The sequence below is a fragment of the Melampsora larici-populina genome, assembly GCF_000204055.1.
Source record: "Melampsora larici-populina 98AG31 unplaced genomic scaffold MELLAscaffold_6, whole genome shotgun sequence".
In the NCBI taxonomy this organism is placed as follows: domain Eukaryota; kingdom Fungi; phylum Basidiomycota; class Pucciniomycetes; order Pucciniales; family Melampsoraceae; genus Melampsora; species Melampsora laricis-populina.
In genome coordinates, this window is record NW_006768770.1 from 1,667,735 (window position 1) to 1,680,715 (window position 12,981).

At 40.1% G+C, this 12,981-nt stretch overlaps 3 protein-coding genes across 3 annotated transcripts; 1 reads left to right on the forward strand and 2 right to left on the reverse strand.

Annotated features, from left to right (window-relative positions):
• Window positions 1-1,500: 1,500 nt before the first annotated feature.
• MELLADRAFT_74266 (uncharacterized protein) lies at window positions 1,501-3,257 on the forward strand (the record flags this gene model as incomplete). Its single annotated transcript, XM_007406418.1, has 6 exons — window positions 1,501-1,723; window positions 1,817-1,835; window positions 1,935-1,991; window positions 2,100-2,470; window positions 2,558-2,710; window positions 2,826-3,257. 6 exons carry the CDS (start codon window positions 1,528-1,530, stop codon window positions 3,110-3,112), a joined length of 1,083 nt encoding a protein of 360 aa, XP_007406480.1.
• A 2,807-nt stretch (window positions 3,258-6,064) lies between these two features.
• MELLADRAFT_115588 (uncharacterized protein) lies at window positions 6,065-8,418 on the reverse strand (the record flags this gene model as incomplete). The annotated part of the gene is made up of 4 exons (XM_007406504.1): window positions 6,065-6,189; window positions 6,265-6,374; window positions 6,462-6,777; window positions 7,320-8,418. 4 exons carry the CDS (start codon window positions 8,068-8,070, stop codon window positions 6,065-6,067), a joined length of 1,302 nt encoding a protein of 433 aa, XP_007406566.1.
• Window positions 8,419-9,478: 1,060 nt separating this feature from the next.
• On the reverse strand, window positions 9,479-10,833 carry MELLADRAFT_76983 (uncharacterized protein; the record flags this gene model as incomplete). Its single annotated transcript, XM_007406503.1, has 2 exons — window positions 9,479-10,466; window positions 10,571-10,833. The coding sequence occupies 2 exons, from the start codon at window positions 10,831-10,833 to the stop codon at window positions 9,983-9,985; spliced, it is 747 nt and encodes a 248-aa protein (XP_007406565.1).
• Between the last annotated feature and the right edge of the window lie 2,148 nt (window positions 10,834-12,981).

Consider the following 12,981-nt stretch of genomic DNA (forward strand, 5'->3'; position numbering starts at 1 on the left):
ACACCAAAAAAAACCATAACTCTTGTAAAATCTAGATTCTACAACTTTCTATCCTTAGAGCATCGCCACCAGCGACCCTGGACTGTCAATTCACGTAACGTGTATTTGACATGTCCAGGTCAGAATTCAGATTTCACGATCCACCAGTGAAATAAACTCCCACCGTAGGGCAGCTGTCCGAGTTTTTTCGACATCAGCACCAGGTCTCTCGGTCTTGACCCTCAGGTTCTTCGGGGGCGTCTCAAAAGCTTGTGTTACACGATTTGAGCAACCGTGTAACTAATTTTGCCCCATTCGATACATTGTTTTCTATTAAAATAACTTTATCATTGTTGTGGCAGTGGTAATACGATAAATACCTTCCACAATGATATGTCAATTATTCATCTTGAAGCCAAATGTGAGCATTGACTGGGAGGAAAAACAGTAGAGGCATTGAGAGGGTAAGTTTGAGTTTGTTGTCCAAAGGTTATAAAGCCACACAAACATTATTCACTGCATCCGCTTGCTCACATCTTATTTCCACCTCTCGCCTAGAAAAGGTCAAGAACATCATTAAGTTTGCACGCATCTATTCCCTCGCTCCATCTCGTTCGGAATGAATCATATGTATAATGATGATAGGCCACCATCAGGTCAACGTACGTGCTGCTATGTTTAACATGGCGTGCGTAAGAACGCGGAGGAAGGGTTACGGTCTGGTCCAGGGTGTCCGGTGGCCGTTGCCCTTCCTGAAGGGAAAATACAACGTGTCACACGTCGGAAATACTGCCCTGTATGACTGGTTGCGGTTCAGGACTGGTGGGGATGCTCTTACCTTTTGGTGGGTTTTGGTGATGCGGTCAACCAAGTTTGGTTTCTCATACCTCTCAGACCTTCATGTTTGAGAACATGTCTTTGGGAGTCTGAAGCTTGAAAAATAAGACTTGGGGCCCGCTCGGCAAACTTTATATGTATAACTCTATAACGTGTTATAGACCACCAGAGCTGAAAGTCTTTGTTGAAAATCTTTTATGACTAAACTCAACAAAGTCCCACGCTGCGTTCCCACGCTGCGAGACGCAGCGTGGGACTTTGTTGAGTTTATTTTATGACTATGATTTATGTAGCATACAATAAATAGTAGAATTTATTTATTGAAGTCTGATTGATTAAGTCTGTTGTGAATGGGTTTGGTAGACCACTCAAAGAAAGAAGTGATAGAAAAACAATGTGAAAAACTCAATCTTGACACGGTCTTAATTACCCCTGAAGGGCTTGAAATTTGAAAGGAATTATTCAAGTCTGTGGAAAACCTGAAAAAACCTTTCAGTAAAAATAAGAGAAGCTTCATAAGACAGGACCATAGCTTGAATCCTGAATTTTGTCTTATGGGTTCGTGGCCTCGATTCGGGTCGGATAATATGGTTTCTATGTAATCACTATGATGTCATCGAAATTGGAAAAACAAGTTGATGAAAATTGATTCCCAGATTAAAAGTAATTAAACATCTTTTCTAGAATTCTTATAATCCATCATCATTCATCATGGAAAGACCATCCATTGACTTAGACTCAGAATCACCTAAGAAAAAATCAAGAATGTCAGAGACTACTACTGATCAGTTTCCAAAAGCTACACTTTATATTTTTAAAACTTCGATTTGGTCTTCGGTTCCTTTACTTGGTTTAATTGAAAAAGGTTATAATGAAAATGAATATAATCTTAAAGAAGTGGATTTATGTTGAGTTTCATTTTGAAGTCCAATTATGATGGTTAAGGTGATGGGATTGGTTTACTGATGAGTTCTTTTTTGGTTTTCATTCGTTTGTGTAGTCAAAGGAGAGAATTTTTGGTCAGTTGATTCTTCTGATCTGTGTCAATCTCACAAGTTTGCAAAAGTCTTGATGACTGATTCGATACCTTTCATATGTGTTTTGTTTGTTTCCTTCAGTCCAGAGTTTCTTAGATTGAATCCAAAGGGAACAGTTCCATTACTTGTTGTACCAGTGTAAGTTTGAAATTCATTTCAAGATGTTCCTGTTTACCTTTCAAATGAATCAAAGAGAAACCTTGAAGAATCTCAATCCTGACGACTGTTTTTTCAAAAAAATCATAGGATCAATCCAGAACCAGATCATCCACAAAGGTTTAAATCCATCACTGATTCAGAAAGGATTTTAGACTTTTTAGATTTATCAAGAAAACCACAAAACACACATCATTCGAATGAAAACCCAGCACCGACCTTAACACCTGCGATCATCAGTACTAAATTTGATGCAGATCGGTTGATTAATTTGATTCAAGATGGATCAGTTGATTTGAATTTTTTAAAATTAGGTTCTTTAATTCAATTCACTCATGTGGATTTTGGAAATGATGAAACTGTTAAGATGAAAGAGTTTTTTGAGAATAGGATTAGAGCTCTTGAAACTTTTATGGAAATTAATCCTACTGCTACTAATTCTATGAAAGCTTTTTGGAAAGGTTGGTTTCTTTCAGAGAAAATCTTTTTTTTCGATTTTAACTAATGAGATGTGGTTTTTTTCGATTCTCTTTGTTTTCAACACACAGACCGATTGAAAGCTGATCAAATCACGTTGAGTATCCTCGCTTCAAATGCTACTGAAGAAGCTGAACAAGATTTTCTTAATCGGGCTCGGAAGATCTGGAGGAACTGTGTGGTGATGTTAACGAGAATTGCTCAATCTATCTCGAGCAATAAGGGTCAGTTACACTTTCCATTTGTCATTTCTTTGTATATTCCTAATAACATGTTTATCCGAGTATCAATCCTTATTGTATTCTGTTCGGGATTTCTCAAAACCACATCGGTGAACAGGCGATTATATTTTAGGAGAACAAATCTCCTTGGTTGATTTACATGCAGGAGCATGGATCGTCCGGCTTTTCTATATACTTGGTTTTACGGGAAAACCATCATTATCATTTAAATCAGATTCAGGAACTGAAGTTTATCAAAGACTTGTTAAGATGCTTCAAGCGGTTAATAGTTCTGAAATTGATGAAGAAGAGGTGAGGGATGTTTGTGATGGGATTATCAAGTATTGGAACACCTTGAGTGTTCGTGAAAGTTTTAAAAAGGTTTATGTTCAAGGGTTTCATTAAATGGACACTTCTATAAATCTTCACATTTGTTGAAGTGGTATTTTTTGATCAAAGTGTTTGTTTGTAACAAAATTCAAAGAACTCTTTCCATCATGTAGCTTTTTTAAATTTTGATAATATTATTTCGAGTGTATAAGTTCACATTAAAGTTTATCCAAGATCAACTGAAATTATCTAGCTACGAGAGCATCTATAGGTGGTTGTAGGTGACTTACAGAGATACCAGAAGATGTAAGCTGTCACCCTGAGTCTATAAAAGTGGTCTTTAAAAGACTTGGTCTGAATTGAACTTACAGGTTTTAGAAAAAAAAATGCGGCATGGCCACAATAAAGATACCACCTACAATCAAGTAAATTCGCGCCAAAAGAGGTTAGTTTTGATGAGGTCAAGTTCTTCATAAAAATTAACAAAGGGTACCTCATGCTGAATGATGATCACTATTGAAAGGTCTTCTACAGATGGGTACGGCTGTAGTATACTCATATCTTAGGGTGGTCTAGATTCTGCTAAAGTCATTGAAACCTGCTTCTCAGTCAAATCAGTGTGCTTATATCAATTCAAGAAGGATGAATTTCCAACACTCCTCAAGAGGCTGATATACTTGTATTGAGTTCCTGTTCTACGATTGGGCCGTTGAGATGATCAAGATCAGCACCTTACCTCATTGGAAAACCCACATTTTGGCAAGTCATGTGCTTTTGTATGATTGCTTTGTGTGCAGTCGTGTAAAACTCTGAAGAGTCTTGGAAATATTTTACACTCTCCTTCTGCATAATCAGAATATTTGTACGAAAAAAATTACCAATCACGGTGTTAGACTTGGCTCCTGTAATGGTTCAGAAGCATCTGAATACACCAAAAGAATAGGAAAACCCTCCTGATTGTCAGATTCATATCCCATAAAAGCGCCCCAAGAACCTTGGAGGGTCTAGATTGTGTGAGGTGGTACAATTGACATCTGAAGCTCCTCCCTTCCAGAACCAAATTCATATCCAGCAGGATTTGTGTTTGAGTTACAACCCCCCCTCTTTAGGCTCTGGTTGCTGTGGGAGGTGTGGCTTGTGTTAAGCTAGGGTACCTTGTCGGAGTAGTTTTCACTTCTTGACAAACACACAATCTCCCTTGCCCCTTGAAGGGAGGCAGTGTGTGCTCCTTGACACACAGGACACAGACACAGGGGTTGTGCATTAAAGTGCCTTCAAAAAACTGCACCTGGTCTATTGTACAGGATTCAAAGTTTGCAAGCATAGGTTACAACAGAACCTTTCCAAGTAAGTTGGTGAAGGAAAGAAAGCTAGCCAAGCTTTACTATCACTTCATGAAGGACTACAGATCTGTCTCCACATCCATCAAATTAGCTTACAAAGAACTTGAGCTCATCCAAACCAGCCTAACCACATAGATAACCTCAATGGAAAACACCACCAAAGAAATCCAGACTGTCTGAAATTATCAATTCACAAATTCTGCAATTCTACCCAATTGTCAAGCAACCCAAGTTGAGCAATACGGACAATATGTCTTTACATAGGTAAACTAATATTCTAATCAAACATATGTTTCTTCAAAAAATTTGTATCTTTTGCACCTCCAGACTGCACAGGTGTGCCTCAGGCTTTGCAAAATTTGTGTCTAACAGCGCCACATGAGTCTCTGTTATTATGTTGTATAAAATCTGACACAAAAAGGGATCAATGTATTGGATCAACTTTGGACATCTAGTGGTTCTGAGTGATGGTTGACTTGGAATGTACCACTTTACTAATGTAAGATTTGGGACCAACTTCCTCAAGAACATCTCCAACCCCCTCTTCTTTTCCTTCCTTACAATCACTCAATACCCAATATACCCCTTAATTTACTGATGTACTCAAATTGTGATATCACAAGACAAATTCAATATCTCACCAAATCCATCCAAATCCTCCTTTTATGTCCTGTTCTGCTGCCATTCTTTCAATCTTCAAAATGAATAAAAATTTGAAAAATATATGATGATATATTGAACTGAACCAAAACATAACAAAAAAACCACAAAAAACCCCACAAAAAAAACCAAAGCAAAACAAGAAACTCAAATCAAACACAATGAAAAAAGAAGTCCACAACGAAGAAAACAAAACGAAAAGGATATTTCTCTCTCTCTCTCTCTCTCCTTCTCTTCATTCTCTCCTCCACACAAAAAAAGTACCAAAAAATGATATATATATATATATATGTAAATGTAGAAATGTTTATATAATACTCTTGAACTAGTAAACTAACAATATGAAATTTTTTATGATTTTTTTCTCTCTTTAATTAAACACAAAAAAAAAGACATGTAATGAAATAATAACGATCGATGAACTCAATGAAAAGAAGAAAGAGGAAGAAGAAGATTAAATATGAAAAGACAAAAAGTGGTTTGAAAAAAAAGGAGTTGCATACATTTCTTTTTTTTTGTAGATTTCTCAACTTCGCCTCTCCTTTTCATTCATCATCACACATGGAGTAGACGACCAGGAAAACCCACTCACTACTTGAAAAAGTCGTGATCAAGCAAAGAAAGACCAAAAGAATTGCAATTCCTTCTTCTTTCATAGAGAAGGGAGAGTAAATGTGAGAGAGAGGGAGAGAGAGAGAGAAAGAGAAAAAGGTGAAGTGAGGAAGGAAAGATGAGGAAAGAGTATGTATGACTGCATCTGAATGAATCTCAGGATAGAAAATAAATCTTAAATGATGAGGAAGTGGCTTGATTTCTGAGATCGAATCTTCCACTAGAAGACAAGCTGAGCAAGACAGTCACAGGAAAACCGATCAAACAAACAACGAAACAAACTCATTGATGACTTCTTCATGTCCCACCAGTAGATCCTGTCACACTGTATCGATTAATTCCCCGTCATAAGAAGAGAAATCGTCAGTTCCTATTGTCTCTGTACTCCCCCATGAAAAGAAAGACAAGATCCTCACCTCTGACGCCGTTTCTTCAACATCTCCTTCTTTAGGGCAGCTCCATCCAATGGTTTCAATAATTCAAACGCGCATAGCAAATCTTCTGAAACACTCATCACGGCTCCAAAGTTATCAAATTCTAACAAAAGAAACTCATACGTCAGGATTGAGTGAGATGAATTTGAGGAGTCATTGGCAAATCAATTCAACAAACCTCCACAATAATTGGGTGCAGAAAAGATGGTGACCAATGTCCTCTCATTCCAAAACTCGTACCCATCTTCTACTACCATATGTGCACGACAAATCAAATCAAAATCGTGCCTTTTTTAACCACCCAACCAGAAAAGAAATTTTACCAATCAGTATATACCCCATCAACAGACAAGATAAACGAAAAAAGACACTCACCTAGCCAAAAAATCACCAATCACACTCTTGCCAAAACAATAAGACACTCCACGTTCATTATCTTCCCAATCCGTAGCTGTATCACTAGGATCAGACCAAAGTAAATCGTTCAAGAGACCATAATCAGGTACATCGGTTGGCCTTTGAATCCTTCGAATATCATCCATGTTCGAAAGTGAAGGTGAGAGTCCTCCATGAACACAAAAGATTTTAGATGCTACTACAGCTGAGATCGGTAGACAGTTGAACACATCAATAAACGTTTTCCAGATCTTGATGTTACATCTCCTCTTGCATTCGTCATAGAATCCGTAAACTGTAGTTTGAGACACGTTTGATTTGACGGTTTGATGAATGGACGATTCGAGTGTGATGAGAAGTCGAGATTTTGGCAGAAAAGTAAGCAAATTGGGGTTGGTGATGTGGTGTAAATTTGATGATGATAGTTGAGTGGTATGTACATAGTGTCAGAAGGATAAGAATGAGTCGCTCAGATCAGCTGAATTCAAAACAAGACGGGAAGGCAAGATAAGGCAGGGGAAAAAAGCTAAACATTCAATCAGACACACTGTGAACTGAGAGCTCAAGGTCGTTTTTTGGGGAACATAATGATATAGACTACACGAGGACTAAAAATGGATGCCTGACATGGAGACGGTAGGTTCCTAAGCCTCAAGCAGAGGCATCACCGAGTCAGGCGCGTGCCCTATTTCTAATTTGAAATAATCATATAATGTGAAAAGAAGTAGAAAGATGTAGAAGAGATCAAAGGAAAGACGCGAATGAGAGGAGGGCATAGAGGATAGGTGTATTGAGTGTTTGGGTATGATTCGACATTTTGTCTTATTTCGGACGTACCTCTTGTAACGTTTGCACATTCATGATTACCCCTCAGAAGAAAGAAGTTTTCAGGATATTTGATCTTGTAACACAACAATAACAAGATTGTCTCGAGACTCTGTTTGCCACGGTCGACGTAATCTCCTAGGAAGAGATAATTAGCGGATGGAGGAAAGCCGCACATCTCGAACAATCGAATCAAGTCACTGTATTGACCGTGTACATCGCCTACAATCTTGACTGGAGGACTGAGTTCGATGAGTGTAGGTTGACTAAGGAAGACTTCTCGAACAGCTAAGCAAATTGCAGTGATCTCAGCATTCTTCAAACAGACCGATTTGGTGATCTTGGTACTATATCCAACATCCAAGAGACGAGTGATCATCTCATCGATATCAAATGTTTGAGCTTGTGTATTAGCTGTACCGATACTGGCAGGTAAAGCTTTGATGTTGTTACCCACAGGGCCTGTGAGGTGATTCGAGGTGGAGAGAATGGTGGAAGGTTCATTGGAAGAATCAGTTGATTGTTCATTACCAGAAGCAGTGAGTGCAGGTTTTGATGGGCCAGCTTGATCGAGGGAAGGAAGTGATGTGATTGAATCATGTGTGCGATGAATCATTGAAGGATCAATATAAGCTGACTTTCGATTCGCAGAGAGAGAGGAAGGCTCGTTTTGAGTTTGATGGAAGTTAGAAGAGTCAGGATCATCATTTGAATCTCGGTCTCTGAACTTAGTCTTGAGCTTCTTTGAAGGGTTGTTACCCATGTCGATTAAGAATCAGATAGGTAAATGATAATATCGAATGAGTTGAAGTTATAAGTTGATGGATAGTGTTGATTTGAAATTATCTAGATTTGTAGATTGAATATGATGAAGTACTGAAGTTAAAATAAATTATGAGCTGTTGTTGTTGCTTGTTAATTGGATGATGATTGATTGTTGTTCTTGGTGATTGATGATTGGTGATGGTGATGAAGTAGTTAAGTGTATTTCGTGTTTCAATTGGAATTATGTCGATGATGAATCGATGAATGCTTCACTTGTTGTCTTCTTTAACTTTCTTTCTTTCCTTCTTGACCGTTTGAGATTCCGTTCGAGGTGGTGTCAGTCAACTCTTTACGTCAACTCACTGAGACACAGACTGACTCATGGAGTAAATCATTCTACATACAATACACTTATCTCTTATGTACATAGACTTAATATTATGTCTACATAACCTCAGTAAGTACTTATCTCCATAGCTACAGTGGGTAAAGTTAAACCGTCAATCTTGTCAAATCCTCTCAAACTTCCCTGAAAGTCTTATCCTAAAATCCATCCATACTCTTTAGGTGCATGATTAGCTTGGGCAGGAAGAAGACGGACTGGCATATAGTCATTTGACATTTCGGTACATGTTTCATCACGTCTCACAGCGTGAGGTCCAATATTTCATTGTCGTGATGTGGTAAATGCTCATCTATGGTTGGCAAATCACTCGTGAGCTGATTTGGGGCTGACTCCATTCAACCTGGAAACACCAAGTCAAAGCTCTTCTTGTAAGGAAAATCTGGAGCCTTTATGATTCTGGTTTTTTGGTACAAAGTTTTTTATATATTAATTCCCCAGTGTCACTACATAGAGCTAAAGGATGTCAGACACTTTTACTAATGATGTGATACTGTGACGACGGATGGAGGTCTTATTTCGTCATCATGTAAAATGAATGCTTATTGCTCTTATCCTGTGCCTCACTGTGAGTGGAATCTCAACCTGGCGAAAGAAAGCTTGGATCAGGCGGAGGTTATCGATAAGGATCCAACTATGACTTTGATCCGATTCCTCGATTTCCAGTGATATCCCCAGCGAATTATACGCGTTGAGGTTTCGCGTCGTTGGCCATCCAGAGGCTTAGGAGGGATCGAGTCTGGCAAAATCTATTTTGGGACACTTGGCCTGAAAGATTTCAGTGTTTAGTGAAAGCCAGGAAATACACCCGACAGAAGCATTCATACCTCAACATTGGATTGGATGATACCTCTGTATTGGCATCTCATCATGGTAAAGAAATACTACTGCAGATTTGTTTTGTCAAGAGCTGAATGTACTCCTTGCCCAGTCACAATCTTGTGCATAACTCGTATGTATTGTGCGAGTTCTCGTCGTCTGGGGGCAATCTAGAACTTTATCCGGTAAAAGCAAGCGCCCCTTCATGTCATTCAACCCCGACATCCGACTAGGATCTGATGGGATTCTGTAAACATGGAGGTATGAACAGCAAAGGGTTTCACTAAGGCTAAATATGATGGGAAATGCGAGGATGCCTCGGTCCAAGTGACACCTTCAGATAACTATATGTGTATACGCGAAGGGAACTTGGATACCTGAATTCCAATGATCGGATACCGTTGTCCACTTTCACGGTGATCGGGACATGCGTCCATATGTACAGATAACTAAAAGGATGGATGATGATTTCAATTTGTCTGAAGACATAAATGCTGATTGCTGCTGAAGGAAACCGAATGTGATTAAGATTATATATTTTTAAAGGAAGTCGCTGTGTGGATCTGGCTGTTCTCCGGGCGATTATCTTGCCGACCATTTTACAGTTGCGATTCTCGAGACATGAGGAACCGATGTGATAAATAGGCTCATAGTTGTCCGTGAAGAAGGCAAGAGAGGCCGATTCTGGCTACTCGGCCAGTACGGCTGGGGTGGGATTTTTCTCGATCTTCTCTTGAATCGTATCGTTGATCGAGGAAGCAGTGTTAGCCAATGAGGGAAGATCGTTCTCAGCATTCTTTGCTTCGACGTCGCTTTTGAGATTTTGTGAATCTTGCTCCTTCTTCAGTTGTACTTCGTCTTTGCCGATCATTTGACTCAATAACGCATCTCCTTGAGCTTGGTCAAGCGCTGGAGTATCAGGCTTCCCTTTTGCAGCTACAGGTACGTGGGGTGTTGGAGCGGGTTCAATGGGATTTTCGACATTTCCTTGACCAGAAAGAACTTGAACTTCGTTTGCAACTCTCTGTGCAGCTGGATGAGATGGAGCTGCCATATCGACGCCCAGTTCCTTAAGCTCCGCTGCCGAGAGTTGAGCAAGCAATTCATCGTCTTCAGATTGGCCCATTGGTTTTTCAAGGAGCAGGAATTGTCGCAACTCGCCGTACTCGACACTAAAAAGCCACCGGGAAGAATGTGTTCAGGGATACCAGAAGATTTGTGAGCAAGCTGGGAGATTCTGGTAACACCTCTAAACAACTGAGGAAGGAGCACATACGCTTCTTCGAGCTGTTCCACAGTTCCCACGGCCTCTCCTCCACTGATAATAAACGGTAGCTCGGGGGATTTGACATGGTTTGAAGCAACAAGTTTTTTATACCGCAACTTCTCCTCTTCGCTAGAGGCAATATCGAAGAATTCGAACGTGAGCTTTGCTTGTGAGAGGATCCTGGTCGCTTTATCGTGGTTTGATCGAATTTTGTTGGATGACATGATGGATGTTCCAAACACTTCAATCTTTCGTTGAGATTTTGCAGCCATAGTGAGTGATGCTTGAATGACGTAAAGTTCTGATGACGTCCCTTCAAACTTCACAACCCCCAACAGCCACGCCCTTGACACAAAACGTAATAGGCCCCGCCCATCTGTAAGCCCCGCGTACCGACCAGGTATTTTCCAAACACCATCGGCCACCGAATCTTGACCTTTCTTGACTTGTGACTTTGGCCTGTCATTTGACACCACTAGAACTGACCTGATCTACCTCACCTTGTATGAGGAAAATTCTTGACCGCAGAAACTCAAGTAGATGCAAACAAGCAAAAGAATAAACTAAAAGCTGTTAGGGCGGGTAGAGGAGATGGTTCTCGAACATGGCAAACTGCACAGTGAGGTGCTGCAACGACGCGTGATGCGATGGCTTAGACATCGTTTGTCCTGGCGACGTCACAGTAGTTCCTTATCCTACTCTCGTTAAATACTATGAGGAATATGACGCGACTCCGCTCCATGTGATCCGGAACATCATTGCGGAAGATACTCAGCTCGATAGAGCCCAGTCCGAATACCTGCTTTCGAATCAGCTATTGAAAGGCCGGTAATGATTCCATTTCCAGCTATATGTTATCTAGGAGTGGCACTTGTGCAATTAGCATATATATATTCTGGAAAAAGATTCAGAACCAATTTCATTTTATCAAAAGACAGTTATTGTATTTATATAATGTTCAAAGCTAGATCCTGGGCTTACACTCCATTTACCTATGTCCGTGTTTTTTTGACGTCCAACCAAAGTAGCTACAATAAATCAACCCTGCAGGTGTCCTGTTGAGCTTCCCCGACTCCCTTAAATCACACACATTCAAGAGAAATAACTATTGATATGGAGCAAGAGGTTACCCTTTCAGCAATTATCATTTGGCTTGATGTGGATCTTGATATTTCCTTCTTCTATTGACACCCATACTTGATTCTGTCACTGTCTTCACTCTGCGAGAACTCTCGGGTTTGTTCCAACCGTATTCATCTTCTGGACCATACGCACACGAACCTTTGTATCACACTGAGCCAGCGACGTTCTAAAAAATCCATTATTCTCGCGTCTATGTCTTTTTGTTGGTGTGCTGAGCTTGCAAGTTGTATCCAGTCCATCTCTTCTCATCGCTTATCACTCGCGCTCTTGGAGAATTAGAGTTATCAAACACCGCTGCGACAATATATATGTGTTGTAGCTTCCCTCGTGACGGTGATCAGAGAAATGTTGCTGCGAATATTGTGAGGATGGAGTTGGTCAGATGAAGTAAGGTTTGAATAGTCGACTCAACACATTCTTAGCTCTCCTGCAGATCGTAAGCATCATTCAGCGAGCTGTTAAACCACGCTGCTAATTCTTGAATCAAAAGTCACATAAATCAATATCATCGATCGCAAAATCAAAGTGGAACGAAAGCAAACGAATCCTTTAAGCCCGAGCTTACGTAATGGTTTGCGAGGCACGCTCGGTATGTTGTATGCAGTTTTGAAGTAAGAAACAATCAGCACAGCCATATGTACTATTGAAAGGAGGTAAACACGGCTAAACCGGGCTCATTCAACCCGGCAGGAGAAGACGATAGATGGAAATCTAGAAACAGAATGATCTGACAACCTATGACCATTGGTAAAGAAGCAGACTACCATCTACTCCATTGCTTCTAAGTCATCATCAAACTTCACTACCTTGCACTTTCATCCTCGCAGACCTCAACTCAAGCCTGAGTCAGACATCGCGCTCCTGTGATGTATCGTCACCATGGAACTGCATATTCCAAGTTCAGGCGTGTCCCCTCGTCAATTCGTTAACATTCACCTTGGAAAGATACCCAACCAGTCATCCCTCGAAATTACCCTTTAAGGTATGCATCTCTTGCACGATCGTCAACTGGAGACATGTGATACAATGAGGTGAAGGGAGTGACATCGACCTTCAAACTATCTTCGCAGCTAACTGAGGTGTTTTTCTATTCACCCTGATAACTCAAAGACGACTGAAGCCCTCATCCTCTTCGATTGTACCTTGGCGATGAACAATTTGTCACTCTAGGCTAACTCATCTCATGTTGTGAACATTAAGTCGATTCTTTCAATTTATGCTATAAAAGAATTTCAGGACATGATCCGAAATGTAATCCCGTGACTCTTCATGACCGA